Source organism: Ranitomeya variabilis, chromosome 8 (assembly GCF_051348905.1).
Source record: "Ranitomeya variabilis isolate aRanVar5 chromosome 8, aRanVar5.hap1, whole genome shotgun sequence".
Classification (NCBI taxonomy): Eukaryota; Metazoa; Chordata; class Amphibia; order Anura; family Dendrobatidae; genus Ranitomeya; species Ranitomeya variabilis.
Genome location: NC_135239.1, coordinates 188,709,917 through 188,726,396, shown reverse-complemented (window position 1 = coordinate 188,726,396; position 16,480 = coordinate 188,709,917). Strand labels below are relative to the sequence as shown.

The 16,480-nt window shown below is 46.3% G+C and overlaps 1 protein-coding gene across 4 annotated transcripts in view; it reads left to right on the top strand.

The window, feature by feature from the left end:
- The window catches only part of TASOR (transcription activation suppressor), an 88,795-nt gene extending 75,894 nt beyond the window's left edge, over window positions 1–12,901 (top strand). For all 4 annotated transcript variants that reach the window (XM_077278520.1, XM_077278519.1, XM_077278518.1 and 1 more), the window contains 3 exons: window positions 2,892–3,070; window positions 3,151–3,309; window positions 12,309–12,901. In XM_077278520.1, the coding sequence (XP_077134635.1) occupies window positions 2,892–3,070; window positions 3,151–3,309; window positions 12,309–12,784 (814 nt within the window). In that variant the 3' untranslated portion in view covers window positions 12,785–12,901. The remainder of the gene's footprint in view (window positions 1–2,891; window positions 3,071–3,150; window positions 3,310–12,308) is intronic.
- The last annotated feature ends 3,579 nt before the right edge of the window (window positions 12,902–16,480 follow it).

Sequence of the window (16,480 nt, the reverse complement as noted above, 5' to 3'; positions counted from 1 at the left end):
AGCAATTTCTCATTTTTCCAACACCGTTTTTTTTAGGGACCACATCTCATTTGAAGTCATTTTGAGGGGTCTATATGATAGAAAAGTGTGACACCATTCTAAAAACTGCACCCCTCAAGGTGCTCAAAACCACATTCAAGAAGTTTATTAACCCTTCAGGTGTTTCACAGGAATTTTTGGAATGTTTAAATAAAAATGAACATTTAACTTTTTTTCACACAAAATTTACTTCAGCTCCAATTTGTTTTATTTTACCAAGGGTAACAGGAGAAAATGGACCCCAAAAGATGTTGTACAATTTGTCCTGAGTACGCCGATACCCCATATGTGGGGGTAAACCACTGTTTGGGCGCATGGCAGAGCTCAGAAGCGAAGGAGCACCATTTGACTTTTCAATGCAAAATTGACTGGAATTCAGATGGGACGCCATGTTGCGTTTGGAGAGCCCCTGATGTGCCTAAACATTGAAACCCCCCACAAGTGACACCATTTTGGAAAGTAGACCCCCTAAGGAACTTACCTAGATGTGTTGTGAGCACTTTGACCCACCAAGTGCTTCACAGAAGTTTATAATGCAAAACCGTAAAAATAAAACAAATTTTTTCCCACAAAAATTATTTTTTAGCCCCCGGTTTTGTATTTTCCTGAGGGTAACAGGAGAAATTGGACCCCAAAAGTTGTTGTCCAATTTGTCCTGAGTACGCTGATACCCCATATGTGGGGGGGAACCACTGTTTGGGCGCATGGGAGGGCTCGGAAGGGATGGAGCGCCATTTTGAATGCAGACTTAGATGGAATGGTCTGCAGGCGTCACATTGCGTTTGCAGAGCCCCTAATGTACCTAAACAGTAAAAAAAAAAAAACACAAGTGACACCATTTTGGAAAATAGACCCCCTAAGGAACTCATCTAGATGTGTTGTGAGAGCTTTGAACCCCCAATTGTTTCACTACAGTTTATAACGCAGAGCCGTGCAAATAAAAAAATTTTTTTTTTTCACAAAAAATAATTTTTAGCCCCCAGTTTTGTATTTTCCCAATGGTAACAGGAGAAATTGGACCCCAAAAGTTGTTCTCCAATGTGTTCCGAGTACGCTGATACCCCATATGTTGGGGTAAACCAAACCCCTGTTTGGGTGTACGAGAGAGCTCGGAAGGGAAGGAGCACTGTTTTACTTTTTCAACGCAGAATTGGCTGAAATTGAGATCGGATGCCATGTCGCGTTTGGAGAGCCCCTGATGTGCCTAAACAGTGGAAACCCCCCAATTATACCCGAAACTCTAATCCAAACACACCCCTAACCCTAATCCCAACGGTAACCCTAACCACACCTCTAACCCAGACACACCCCTAACCCTAATCCCAACCCTACTCCCAACCGTAAATGTAATCCAAACCCTAACTTTAGCCCCAACCCTAACCCTAACTTTAGCCCCAACCCTAACTGTAGCCTTAACCCTAGCCCCAACCCTAGCCCAAACCCCAACCCTAGCCCCAACCCTAACCCTAACCCTAACGGTAAAATGGAAATAAATTAAAAAAATTTTTATTTTTCCCTAACTAAGGGGGTGATAAAGGGGGGTTTGATTTACTTTTATAGTGGGTTTTTTAGCGGATTTTTATGATTGGCAGCCGTCACACACTGAAAGAAGCTTTTTATTGCAAAAAATATTTTTTGCTTTACCATATTTTGAGAGCTATAATTTTTCCATATTTGAGTCCACAGAGTCATGTGAGGTCTTGTTTTTTGCGGGACGAGTTGACGTTTTTATTGGTAACATGCTCGGGCACGGGAGATTTTTTGATCGCTTTTTATTCCAATTTTTGTGAGGCAGAATGACCAAAAACCAGCTATTCATGAATTTCTTTTGGGGGAGGCGTTTATACCGTTCCACGTTTGGTAAAATTGTTAAAGCAGTTTTATTCTTCGGGTCAGTACGATTACAGCGATACCTCATTTAGATCATTTTTTTAATGTTTTGGCGCTTTTATACCATAAAACTATTTTATAGAAAAAATAATTATTTTGGCATCGCTTTATTCTGAGGACTATAACTTTTTTATTTTTTCGCTGATGATGCTATATGGCGGCTCGTTTTTTGCGGGACAAGATGACGTTTGCAGCGGTACCATGGTTATTTATATCCGTCTTTTTGATCGCGTGTTATTCCACATTTTGTTTGGCGGCATGAGAATAAAGCGTTGTTTTTTGCCTCGGTTTTTTTTTTTTTTTTTTTTTTTTACGGTGTTCACTGAAGGGGTTAACTAGTGATATAGTTTTATAGGTGGGGTCGTTACGGACGCGGCGATACTAAATATGTGTACTTTTATTGTGTGATTTTTTTTATTTAATAAGCAGTGACAGAATACTGTTATATCCACTTTTCAGTTAAGAGCTGCACGCTGACTCAGTGGTTAGCACTGGGGTCCTGGGTTCAAATCTCACAAAGGACCTCTTCAAGGAGTTTGTATATTCCTCACACCAGACATACTGATGGAGATTTAGATTGTGAGCCCCAATGTGGACAGTGATGATAATGTATGTGAAGTGCTGTGGAATATAATGGTGCAAAGCATAACTGGTTATGCTCTCTTATTTATCATTTGTTTTTGTTTTCATGCTCTGATGAGCAAGAGTGTTCTTTGAGGGCAAATGGATATCTTGAAAGTTGTGAGGCACTATAAAACAGTGTATTACAAATTTGTCAAGCTTTCCATTTACATTGTGACAATTTTATTTGCATAAAACTAGAAAACCCATTTAACAGTGGACCAGAGTAATGTCCTTGGATGGTTATTTTACATTTGTCTTTCCACTGCTTCCTTCATTACAGTTAATAAAACGTCAGTGTGATATTTTTACTTTAATTTCGTCCTCTGATCCCGTTTTAGGACAAAACCAAATGCGCTGAATATGTTGGCCCTCTTCAATACATATCAGAAGAAGCATCTAGTAGAAATTCTTTCTTATCATTACTGTGATTCTCAGAGCAGACAAGCTCCAGAACTTGAGTGCTTAATCAAACTTCAGGTCCAAAACATACAGCAGCGACACCTTATATTTCTGACAGGTAACAACTGTACATTTCTATTATGTGCCATACTGTTTGCCCTCTGACAGAATAAACACAAAATGAATATCTTATTCCAGAGAAAAAGGAATCACTGTTTCTTCATTATTCTGACAATGGGATTGTGGTGACAAGAATGGATGAGTTCATGAAGAATTTTACCAAGCTTGTTGGCCTTCCTAGTTCCAGCAGTGAAGGAACATTCTTGCCCAATCTGGCCACTGAAGAAAAGGAGACAGGTACTTATTTGATATTGGGTTCTCTGTCTAGATAAGGTGCCCATTAGTTCACAACTGAACAATTATTTAAATTATAATTTTTTTTTTTAAACGGCGTGGGGTCCCCCATTTTTTGACAACCAGCCAAGCTAAAGCAGACAGCTCAGGGCCCTGTAGCGGTGGAAAGTGGGGTTCATATTTGTGGGTTTGATGTCACCTTTGTATTGTCAGGTGACATCAAACCCACAGATTACTAATGGAGAGGTGTCTATAAGACGCCTATCCATTACTAATCCTATAGTTATGACAGACAGAATAAAGTGTTTTATTTGAAATAAAAACACTTTTTTACTTTATTATTTAAAAATAACAGTTAAACTGCCTAACACCCATTCCATTGAATCCTTTGTCACCCATAATAAAAAAAATACATAAAAAAACAATAATATCCCTCCCCTGTCCATCGTTCTGCCCCACACCATAATCCGTGTCTAGGGATTACTAGATTTCAACCTGGACGGTGCCAAGATGCGACCGTCTAGGCGGGGAACCACTGGTGAATTAGCTGCTGCGAGCGCAGCATCAGTGAGCAGCGTTGACCTCATCGAAATGTCAGCCCATACCCTCCACAAGTTTATATTCCACTTGTCCCAGAAATCTAAATTTATCAAATCAACCCAACTATAATCACACCCTACAAAAAACACCCCTTCCCCGGTAACACAGACTAACCCCTAACTGTAAGGGCTGGGGCATAGGAATACTCCAAGCCAACCATTCTTTTTCCCTCGCAGTGTGACCAGTGAAATAATACACTCAATGAATTTCGCATGGCAATTATTGAGCCCCACTTTATATAACAATCCATCCTCTCCCAAGAATAACTCTAGAGCTAGCCGGGAGCCCAGCCAGGCAGCTCTGCAACATTAGAAAACCAGAGGTGTAAGGCTATGTGCACACGTCCGGAATTTCCGTGGAAATTCCGCAACAGTGCCGCGGGTAAAACGCATGCGGAATCTGTAGCATCGCTTGGAAAACTGACAGGTTGGTCACACTTGTCAAACACTGTTTGACAAGTATGACCAACTTTTTACTATTGATGCTACCTATGCAGCATCAATAGTAAAAGATATAATGTTAAAAATAATAATAATAAAAAATTTTAAAAAAAATCGTGATATTCTCACCTTCCGGCATCCCTTCCTGCTCCTCGCGATGCTCCTAGCAGCTTCCGTTCCCAGTAATGCCTCGCGGCAATGACTCCAGATGACGTAGTGGTCTCATGAGACCGCTATGTCATCACAGGTCATTGCCACAAAGGATTACTGGGAACAGAAGCATCGCGAGGAGCGGGACGGCTGCCGGGGACGCCGGAAGATGAGAATATCACGATTTTTTTATTTTAATTCTTTTTTTTTTTTTTTTTTTTTCCTTTTAACAATTATATGGTTCCCAGGGTCTGGAGGAGAGTCTCCTCTCCTCCACACTGGGTACCAACCACACAAGATAGGCTTACTTACCGCATGATGGGCATAGCCACATGCGGAAAGTAAGCGGATCAATGCATTCCTATGTGTGCGGAATCCCCGCGATTCTGCACAAAGAATGAACATGCTGCGTTTTTTTTTCCAGATTGCGATTCCGCCGCGGAAAAAAAAGTAACGTGGACAAAAATTACTGATTGCATTATAATAGGATGCTTAATGTATGTGTTTTTTTTGCGGTTATTGCGTTTTTATAGCAAAAAAACGGAAAAAAATCCTGAACGTGTGCACACAGCCTAATACTTATTACACACGTAAGTGCAAATCAACAACTGACACTTGATAAAACAAACCTCATAAAGTTATGATCCTCCACCTCCTCTCTCCTGCCAGATCTGACGCTCATGTGTGCCCAGCCATCTCAAAGCATCTCTCAGGTTTTCAAAAAATGTAGTAGAACCCAGCGCAACAACTCTCAACTTGGCATGATATATCATGGAGTATTGCAGACCCAGTGCATGCGTTCTTCTTTTAATGTCAAGGAGCATGGATCTCTTGCACTGTACGTTGTCTGAAAAATCTTGAAAAAACTAGACCTTTTTGGCCTCCAAGAGTAAAATCTGGCAGCTCACGTGCCTTGTGTCCCCATCCTTGAGTGAAGAATTTTAATCAGGATAGGTCTATGAGGCCGTTCCACTGGGCCTGGTCTCGTAATGACACTGTGAGCTCCCTCCACTGCAAACAACGTGAGAGTTTTTTTTTATTTTTGTTGTTCTCTCCTAAAATCTCTAACAGCCACTTTTCGATAAGCCCGTCGGTATCCCCTCTCCACTTTCTCCTGGACGCTGACCAGTTGGACATTGTTGCGCCTTTGGCGGTTTTCCAGGTCATCTACCTTGGCTAGGAGAGCTGCCACCGCCTGGGAATTGTTTTGAATGTCGCCACAGATGAGGAGGGAAAGCATCCTGCAGCAGCCACTTCTTCCCTTGATTGCCGTAGTACATTGCCCCAGTTGTTGGACGTCAGGCCGGTTAATGGTGATAGTTTCTTGAACGTGGCCTACCTGGCCCGACAGTGAGACCAGATAGGTGTTATTTTTGGCTGCGACATTAAATTCTTACAATTGATTTTGATATTGATTTTTTTTTTTTATTTCTTTCTATATTTTACCTTGGTCACTAATACATTTTTGATTTGTGCACTTTAATTACCTCCTGCCTTCATGTGAGGCTCACATTTGATTATACTTTTGGAATTTTACTGGTGCCTTTTTTGAAAAAGAAAAAAAAAAAATTGGGGGATTTTTTTTATTTTTACCTTAAAACTGCTGTTTGTAAAATTGGTTTTTATATATACGTAAGAATTTTTATTCTTTAATTAAATGTCAAAACATATATGTATTTTGGTACGTGCACATTTTACATTGTCATTTTTTTATTTGAATTTTTTATTTTATTGAATAAAGATATATCCTTTTATCATATATTCTCTGTCTGGATGCTTTTTGGTTTTGCCATGTTTTAGATTTTTAAATAGTTTTCTCCTTTGAGTGGTTTCCACTCTTTTCTCCTACGCCTCATTGGGGGACACAGGACCATGGGTGTATGCTTGCTGCCACTAGGAGGACACTAAGTAGACAGAAAGATTAACTCCTCTGCAGTATACACCCCTTCACTGGATACAATTTCAACCAGTTCTTGCTTAGTGTCTTAGGAGGCACTTGGGTCTTTTTTCCCAGACCCCAATTTTATTTAAATTTTTGATTTTTTAATTTTATGTAAATTTTTAATTTTTTATTTAACGGAGTGAAGGGGGCGACGGGTCCTTTTTTTCATAAGGTCCGCTCTCCCCCGAACCAACAACAGGCGAGCACGGCGAGTATACCTCCCTGTTCCTCTCCTGCGACGTATGGCGCACGAAAAGTTTGCGCCAGGGCAACGGTTCCTCTCGGTTCCGATTTCCCCCAACCCCCTCCAGGACCCTGCATTACAGCAATGTAATTCTGGAGAAGAATGCAGTCCGGAGGGGATGTTGTGCCGCAGCCCCCATCTGCTGCAGCAGCGTGATACATTCAGGGGCCTCTCCATCCCCATCCAGGGTGCATGGATCGAGTTCACTTCCTCACAGAAGCAACAGACCTGTGAGAACCGAGACATGGCGGCTGTAAGTACCTTCAGGGGACTCCCCCCTGCTCCCCCTTAGCGGCAGCGATGCGGTCCGGGTCCCCAGGGAGAGGCACCGCCGACCGGGGGTCGGTGGTGCTCGGCGGCGCTCCGTCGCGGCCGCCGCCGCTCATCGTCGGCAGGGCCCAGAAATTTAGTCCCCGGCTTCTTCAGCCGGAGTAGGCCGCAGTGGAAGAATCTCCTCCCCTGGCCGTAGCTCCGCCCCCCTACATCAGCGCTTCTCGTCTGGGACGAGAGGCGCCCTCCAAATCTCGGGGGCCATATTTCCTCTCTCCCTGCACGGAGCCCACGCTATCTACAGACGCTCTGAGGAGAAAAGAACGCCTTATCTCTCTGGGGACACAGATAGGACCGTGGGTAAGCTGCTTCAAGAAAGCTTAACCCTTTCTCTGCATATACTGCCCGCTCTGGCCCTAAGGCACTATGTCTCAATCCAAGGAGACAAAAAAGGGTAACAAGAAGCACACAGTATTTTTTACTGTATGTGCCACTTGCAATGCGGCCCTGCCCCAAGCCCACACTAGCCCTTTGTGTGCAGATTGCGTTTCGCCCTCTGTGCAGCCGCCCCTTGCCGACGCCGGTACCGTCGCCGATGCCGCAGTCGTCGACCCGGTAGAGCCTAGCCCCCCTGGGTGGGCAGCCTCTCTGTCACGATCTGTGGCTTCCCTAGCCAGGGCAATTGACTCCCTCCGGGGCCCCCCTCCAGGTCGGACCATGGAGGATTCAGATGACGATATGGATTCGTCTACCAGCAGGGGGCGTACCCGGTCACTTTCCACCCGGGGCTCTAGAAAACGTGTTCACGTTTCATCCCCTGACCATCAGCTAGCGGGCCCTTCAGTACCCGCAAGCTCTGCTTCCCGGTCCCCTTCTCCTAAATCGGATGGCTCTGAATATGAGTCCGACATTTCCTACGTTCAGGACCCCCCCTCCTCCCAGGAGTCTCTCGACTCTCTCATTGAGGCGGTAAACCAGACCCTGAAGGTGACTGAGGACTCCGCATCGGAACCCGAACACGCGGTGTCTTTCAAAAAAACTAAACGGGTTAAAAAGGTTTTTGTCACTCACCCCCACTTCAAGGAGGTTGTACAAAAACATAGGGATCGCCCAGATAAACGCTTCATAGGACAAAAATTCATAGAGGCCAAATACCCCTTTTCTCGGGAATTAGTCAAAGACTGGCTACAGTCTCCCTCGGTGGACCCGGCTGTGTCACACCTCGCGTCCAAGACCATCCTGTCTCTTTCGGACGGTTCCTCCGTTAAGAATCCCTCCGATCGTCAGATTATCTGGCTCGTTCCGCCTTCGAGGCCACAGGAGCGTCTCTCTTCCCATCCTTCGCCGCCTCCTGGGTGGCTAAGGCTATGGTCTCTTGGACTGAGACTCTTTCCTCTAACATCCAAGCCAGTGATTTACCTCCAGAAGCCAGCATCCTGGTTAACCAGATAGTGCAGGCCGGAGACTTCATAGTCAACGCCTCTATGGACGCAGCTAATTGCGCTGCACAGGCAGCCGCCAATGCAATCTCCTCAGGATTGGCGAGCAGATTCGGCTTCTAAACGTTCTCTAACTGCCCTGCCTTACCAGGCTGGTCGGTTATTTGGAGAAAAATTGGACCAAATGATCTCGGATGCTACCGGAGGGAAAAGTAAATTTCTCCCCCAGCAAAAGCCTACCCGGCCCTTTCGGTACCAGCAGCAACCTCCATTTCGGCCTTTTCGGCCCAATACCAACTGGTCTTCCTCATCTTCTACCCCCGCATCAGGACGAGGTTCGCGCGGTGGCCGAGGCACCCAGGTCTCTTACAGACCTAATCGTAACTGGAGACCCAGGCCTAAACCTCCCGGATCTAAGGGATCCGCATCCCAGGGATCCTCCGCCCAATGACTCCTTGCATCATCCGGTGGACTCCGACAAAGTAGGCGGACGTCTACTCTTGTTCCATCAAACCTGGCTCTCAGTCGTTTCCGACAAGTGGGTCAGAGAACTGGTGTCCACCGGATACAAAATAGAATTTTCCTCCCCCCCCCCCCCCTACACGCTTCTTCCAATCTTGCCCTCAAAGGTCAAAGGCCACAGCGTTTCTCCAGGCAATACGGGCACTACAAAGGGACGGAGTCATCATTCCGGTCCCCCTAGAACAAAGATTCAAGGGTTTCTATTCGAATCTGTTCGTGGTCCCAAAGAAGGACGGATCTCTTCGTCCGATCCTAGACCTGCACATACCGATTTTCCCTCCGCATCAGCAGTTCCTTCGCTTCGCCTTTTGCGGGGAACATTTCCAATTTGTGGCCTTGCCCTTCGGTCTCGCCACCGCTCCCAGAGTTTTCACGAAGGTCATGGCGGCTGCCATGGCCATTCTTCATTCCAGGGGAGTGGTGGTAATTCCGTACTTGGACGACCTACTGATAAAGGGTCCTTCCTACCCAGCGTGCGAAGAGTCCGTCGTTCTCACGGTGGATACTCTTTCTCGTCTGGGATGGAAGATAAACTTCGAAAAATCTTCTCCAATTCCGGCTCAACAGATTTCCTTCCTGGGGATGATACTGGACACTTCCGCGGTCTGGTCATACTCCCTCAAGACAAGGTTTTGGCCTTGCAGCAGGGAGCCCAGCGTCTTTCTCGCCCAGTATCCCACCAGCATGCGAGTTCTCGGGCAGATGGTAGCGGCCATGGAAGCGGTCCCATTTGCGCAGTTTCACCTCCGTCCCCTGCAGCATGCACTATTGTCGGCTTGGGACGGCAATCCGTCCTCCCTCGACCGCCGATTCATCCTGTCCCCTCGGGTCAGGAAGACCCTCAAGTGGTGGACGCTGAAGTCCTCCCTAACTCAGGGAAGGTCCTTTCTCCCAGTACGGTGGCTGGTGGTGACCACCGATGCCAGTCTCATGGGCTGGGGAGCGGTCTTCAACCATCACACAGCCCAGGGGCGGTGGTCCGCTCAAGAGTCTCGCCTTGCCATCAATATCCTCGAGATTCGAGCTATCAGGCTAGCATTGTACCAGTTTCACCGACTTCTGGCAGGTCATCCAGTCAGAATCCAGTCCGACAACGCCACGGCCGTGGCATATATCAACCGTCAGGGCGGAACCCGCAGCAGAACGGCCATGCTCGAGGTGTCTCACATCCTCCATTGGGCGGAGTCGAACCATTCGCCCATTTCGGCGATCCACATTCCAGGTGTGGAAAATTGGGCGGCGGACTTCCTCAGCCGCCAGGGCATCGCCTCCGGAGAGTGGTCCCTCCACCCGGAGGTCTTCCAGCAGATTTGCCATCGCTGGGGGACCCCGGATGTGGATCTCATGGCTTCCAGGATGAACAACAAGGTTCCTCAGTTCCTTGCTCGGTCCCTCGACCCACGGGCCCTCTGAGTAGACGCCCTGGTCCTGCCTTGGCGTACCAATTCCAATTGCCAATTCCGCCTCCCGTACATTTTTCCTCCTCTTCCCCTACTACCGAGGGTCATCAAAAAGATCAGGGCAGAGGGGGTACCAGTGATTCTCGTCGCGCCAGACTGGCCGCGTCGGGCATGGTACGCCGAAATGGTTCAGCTGGTAACCGACGTCCCCTGGCGTCTCCCGGATCGCGCGGATCTTCTTTCACAGGGCCCAATTTACCACCAGAACTCAAGGGCCCTGTCTTTGACGGCTTGGCTGTTGAGTCCTGGATTCTAGGCCAAGGGGGTTTCTCTCCCAGGGTGTCCTACACCATGATCAGAGCTAGGAAACCTGTTTCCATGCGTAGTTACCACCGTACCTGGCGAATTTTTTTCTCATGGTGCGAGGCACAGGGACGGTCTCCTCTAGTATTTTCTATTCCTTCCATACTGGAGTTTCTTCAGTCCGGACTAGAGTCGGGACTTGCCCTTAGCTCCCTAAAGGGTCAGGTTTCGGCATTGTCAGTTCTTTTCCAGCGGAAGATTGCCAATAGGTTGCCAGTGAAAACTTTTTTCCAGGGAGTCTCCCGTGTGGCGCCTCCCTACAAGTCACCCTTGGATCCGTGGGATCTCAACTTAGTTCTCGGAGCTCTTCAGGAGGCTCCCTTCGAACCGCTGCAGGACGTTTCCTTAACCTTCCTTTCTTGGAAGGTAGTCTTCCTGGTAGCCGTCACGTCCATCAGACGGGTCTCGGAGTTGGCTGCGCTCTCCTGCCGCCCTCCCTTTCTAATTTTTCATCCGGACAAGGCGGTATTGAGGACCTCTCCCACCTTTTTGCCCAAGGTCGTCTCCTCTTTCCACCTCAATGAGGAGATTGTTCTACCTTCCTTCTGCCCGACACCTGTCCATCGCATCGAAAAGGCTCTACACACTCTTGATGTGGTGAGGGCTCTTCGTCGGTACGTCTCGAGGACGGCTTCCTTTCGCACGTCAGACGTCCTGTTCGTACTTCCAGAGGGGCCCAGGAGGGGTTCTCCTGCTTCAAAAGCCACTCTGGCAAAATGGATTCGGTCAGCCATTCAAGAATCCTATCGTGTCAAAGGTGTGCCTATCCCACCTGGGATCAAGGCTCATTCCACTCGGTCGGTGGGCGCCTCGTGGGCCATTCGGCATCAGGCGTCGGCACAGCAGGTCTGCAAGGCTGCGACGTGGTCCAGTTTGCACACTTTTACCAAGCATTACCACATTCATTCTATCTCTTCTGCAGACGCCGCCCTTGGCAGGCGCATTCTGCAAGAGGCAGTTCCTTAAGCCGTAAGCCAGTGGTACATGGGGTATTAGCATATTGCTCCCCACCCAGGGACTGCTTTTGTACGTCCCATGGTCCTGTGTCCCCCAATGAGGCGTAGGAGAAAAGTAGATTTTTGTTTACTTACCGTAAAATCTTTTTCTCCGAGCCACTCATTGGGGGACACAGCACCCACCCTGTTAGCCTGTTTTGGCTTGTTGTTACTTCTTTGGTTTTGACATGGTTGTCTTTGTTCATGCTCCTACTGCTTTACTACCGAACTGGTTGAAATTGTATCCAGTGAAGGGGTGTATACTGCAGAGGAGGAGTTAATCTTTCTGTCTACTTAGTGTCCTCCTAGTGGCAGCAAGCATACACCCATGGTCCTGTGTCCCCCAATGAGTGGCTCGGAGAAAAAGATTTTACGGTAAGTAAACAAAAATCTCCTTTTTTTTTTTTTTTTTTTCAGTACACCACTGTGATTTTATGGTAATCGATTGTATGTATAGAGTTGAATCATTTATAAGTATATAATTCCGTATGGCTACTGTTGTGTTTTTCCTAATTGAACTTGAAGGTAAATTGCTTCCTTGCCTATGACAGACGCTGAAATGCCAGAAAGTTCTGACTTTATATTGCTTAAATAAGTAATGTCTCATTTAAGGTGGCCAATTCTCTTTGTAAAACAGCTCCCGGGACAGCTGATGTTAAGGAAGAGGACGACATGTCTCTGGATTCTGTCGACGGATCGCTAGAAATTGAATTATGCGCCAACTCTGCAAACCCTAAATCAGAGAGAGGTGGAGCTGCAAGCCTATCAGAAGCTGAAGATGCTAAGAACGAGGGCGTAAATCCCAGGTCTCCCACCATTGATGCCGATTACATGCAGCCGGTGACGCCCATCTCCACAGCCGGTTCCACGACCGGTGACAATAGCAGTGTGACAGGAGATGACCTCTCTTTCCGGGACTACAGCAGCAAGCAGTTAGGTATTTCCCCTTTCAACCTTCTCACACATCAGACTTTTCTTGGATCCGGTGTATACCCTCCTATGTTGGGTAACCAAACATCAGGGGAAAACCATTTCACAAATTCATTCAGTCAGCCAACGGATCAGGAGACGGCACCGCATTCTGAGTGGGATCATAAGTGGAATGTAAAATAGATCCTTTTTTTTTTTTTTTTTTCTATGTTCTTGCAATATAAACAAAATATTTATATATAAATGACTTTGTAAGATTTTTTTTGTTTGTTTCTTACCTAAAGATCACATTTTATTATGTACTGAGGGAAAACCCCTCTCTTCTCTGCCTCTTTTTGGATTCTCTGTCATGTACATTACACATCAAGTAAATAAACTTTTTTACATAAACCAAAACTATTGCACTTTAAATTTAAAGTGTTTTTTTTTTTTCATCCTCTAATTGCTTTCATCCTTTTTTTTTTTTTTTCACTGTAGCACTAAAACACATTTTCCTGAATTTATTTATTCATTGATGTAAGTATTATCAATAGTCTCATAGAAGACAATGAAAATGGTGAAAACTAATACATTTCATCAAAACTGCACATATATGGGATGATATTTTGGTGCTTAGTATACCAGACTTTTTTACGCCACCTCATGTATGCCAGTATTTTTAGCTGAAAAATAGCAGGATGTAATGAATTTGGATACTTTTTTCAATAATCCATTTTCATGACACATTTCCTAGACCTTTTTCAAGACGCCTATCTCAATAACTTGCGTTTACATGTCCCTCAATTTTTTTTTGTTTAATACTAGTGATGAGCGAGTATACTTGTTGCTCGGGTGGTCTCCAAGTATTTGTTAGTGCTCTGAGATTTAGTTTTTGTTGACACAGCTGGCATGATTTACGGCTGCTAGACAGCTTGAATACATGTGGGGATTCCCTAGCAATCAGGCAACCCCCACATGTACTCAGGCTGGCTAGCAGCCGTAAATCATGCAGCTGAGTCGACAAACTAAAACTCCGAGCACTAACAAATACTCGGAGACCACCCGAGCGTGCTCTGGAAAACCCGAGCAACATGTATACTAGCTCATCACTATTTAATTTTTTTTTTCTTTTTGGTTATACAAACAAAATTCTTAAAGTTGGGAGTCTGTGTAAAATGTAAAGAAAACAAGAAGGCAATAATTCGGAAATCTTATAGCTATATATTACTGACAACGAAAATAGATCACATGTTACAAGTAGGGATGAGCGAATAGCTTCGGATAAGTGCTTATCCGAATAGCTGCATCGGTATCCCGGCTACCTGGAGCGCTCCAATAATCAGGTGTCTGGCGCCGCAGCTGCATGTGTCGCTTCTGTGTGACAGTCACAACACATGCATGGAGGGCCCAACAAACAGGCTCTCCATGCATGTGATGTGACTGTCACACAGCCGTGACACATGCAGCTGCGGCACCTTACAGCTGATGATCAGGAGCACTCCAGGTAGCCGGGTTACCGATGCGGCTATTTGGGAAGTGCTATAGCTATCCAGATAAGCACTTATCCGAAGGTATTCAATGCTCATCCCTAGTTACAAGTTAAAAGACATTTTTCCTTTTCTTTTCTAAAAATAAACTCATTTGGAAATTGGTGCAGCAACACGTATCAGAGTTGGGAAAGGGTTAACTAGATGCCGGAAAAGTGGTACTAATAAAAAAAAAAAACAGTTACATGACAGTAAGAAAAGCACATGTTGGAGAGGAAAGATGATCAGAGATTCACCAATCTGTAAACTGTCTGAAAAATGTGGAACAGTTTAAGAAAAGTTCCTCATTTTTAAATTGCAATGACTTTCAATATCTCATCTACAGTACATAATATAAAATATTAAATATTTGTAGATTCTTGAGAAATCCATGTGCAGAAGGAACCAGAGACGGGGTCAATATTGGATGCTCAGGCGGCAATGTGTTTCATCTCCTCAGCAGCATGATTTACACCTAGTAGCCAGCCTGAGTACATGTGGGGGTTGCCTAGTTCCTAGGGAATCCCCACATGTAATCAAGCTGGCTAGTAGCTGTAAATCATTCAGCTGCTGCGATGAAAACTTAATCTCCAAACACTAACAAATACTCGGAGACCACCCGAGCGTGCTCGGGAAAACCCGAGCAACGAGTACACTCGCTCATCACTAGTTGTGAACAGTGTCCACTTTGCAATCCACAAATTTATCAGCAGTGCACAGTTCAAATGCCTACATCGCTGTCATTATGGGGCTGTAATAGAGCTTTTGGCATGAGTCGTTAACACATGAATGGCACAATCAATGCTGAGCATTATATAGCCATTTTCTCTAGTCACCTTCCACCACAGCCACTTTGGAGGTTGTCTTACCCGCCCTAATAGGGGAAAGGAACACAAAGAGGTTAAATACCCCTCCCCTTCCTGCACCGCCAGTGTTTTCCTGTCCCCTATGGGGCATGAAGAGATCTGAAGGGGCTGCCGTGGCCGGTGATCGGAGCTCCACATACCTAATAAGCCGGGCAGCTGGAGGTCGGGCGCTCCCTCCTCAAGACACTGCTCCCGTCTCCTTTCTTCGGCGGGACTCTGGACCTTCCCGCCCCTCCTGCGCCCCCCTTGCGGGGTAATGCGGGGCGGTGACGTGCGTACCGGGGGCCTCCTGTAGCCCCTCGGTTTCCTCCTCCCTGCTGTAGCGCTGGAGGTGGCGTGCGTCTGAGTCTGTGGCTCCGGCCGATAGGCGGGGTCACTCCCGGGTGAACGCGCGTCACTTCCGGGTCACTCAGGTGTGTTCCACAATGGAGCGCACGCCGGCCGGCGTGCTCAATGGTGGCGATACAGGCAGCATTACGGGGGCGTTCCGATGGGACCCTTCCCCAATTGGGCAACATGGGGAGGAGGAGCACCATGACGCTGGGCCATCGATCCTATTTAAGAGATCCGGGTAGCAAGGTAAGCTGTCTGACAGTTACTCTACGTGACGGACATGGACGGTGACAGACCCCCTTGCTCTGCGTCTGCAGATGCCAGCGTTCCCCCTCCTACCGTAAGTAGCAGGTGTCGGGCCCAGCTATCCTGTGTATACATATATGCGTGCATGTATATATGTATGTGTAGATATATACCCCTAAGTGGCTTAGCAAACCCTTTTTCTCTCTCTTATAGGGAGAAAAGGTTTCTGATCCTAAGAGGTCAAGCCGCAAATGTAAAGTGTGTACGGCCAGACTCTCATCAACATATGGGAAAAAGCTCTGCCAGTCCTGTACGGATGAGGTCCTACGCGCTGAACAACCCTCTCTGCTAGATAGCATTAGATCCCTCATTAAAGATGAGGTCCATTCTTCTATGGCTACTTTCTCACAGATGTCGGTGCCTCAGCCACCCCCTCCAAAAAAGAGGAAAAAAGCCCCAGTAGAATCCGACCCAGACTCTGGAGAAATCCAGTCCTCGGGTTCGGAGGATGATGGAGAAAATGAAGGCTCCACTTCTACCCCCACCTTTAAACCAGAAAACAAAAAATACTATTTTAATTCTGAGGACATTAGTGACCTAATCAGTGTAGTAAGAGGCACCATGGGGGTGGAGGATGAAGAAGTTACGCTCACAGTACAGGATGAGATGTTTGAGGGTCTAAAACCTAAAGATCAAAAAGGGTTTCCAGTACATAAGAATATACGAGCTCTAATTCTACATGAATGGGACCTCCCTGAAAAAGGTCTGACTGTTCCATCAGAACTAAAGAACCGGTGTCTATTGGACGGGGATAACTCCTTATGGGAGACCCCGAAAGTGGATGTACAGGTGTCCAGGGTGACTAAGAAAACAGCCCTTCCCTTTGAGGACTCTTCTCAACTCAAGGATCCGATGGATCATAAGATAGT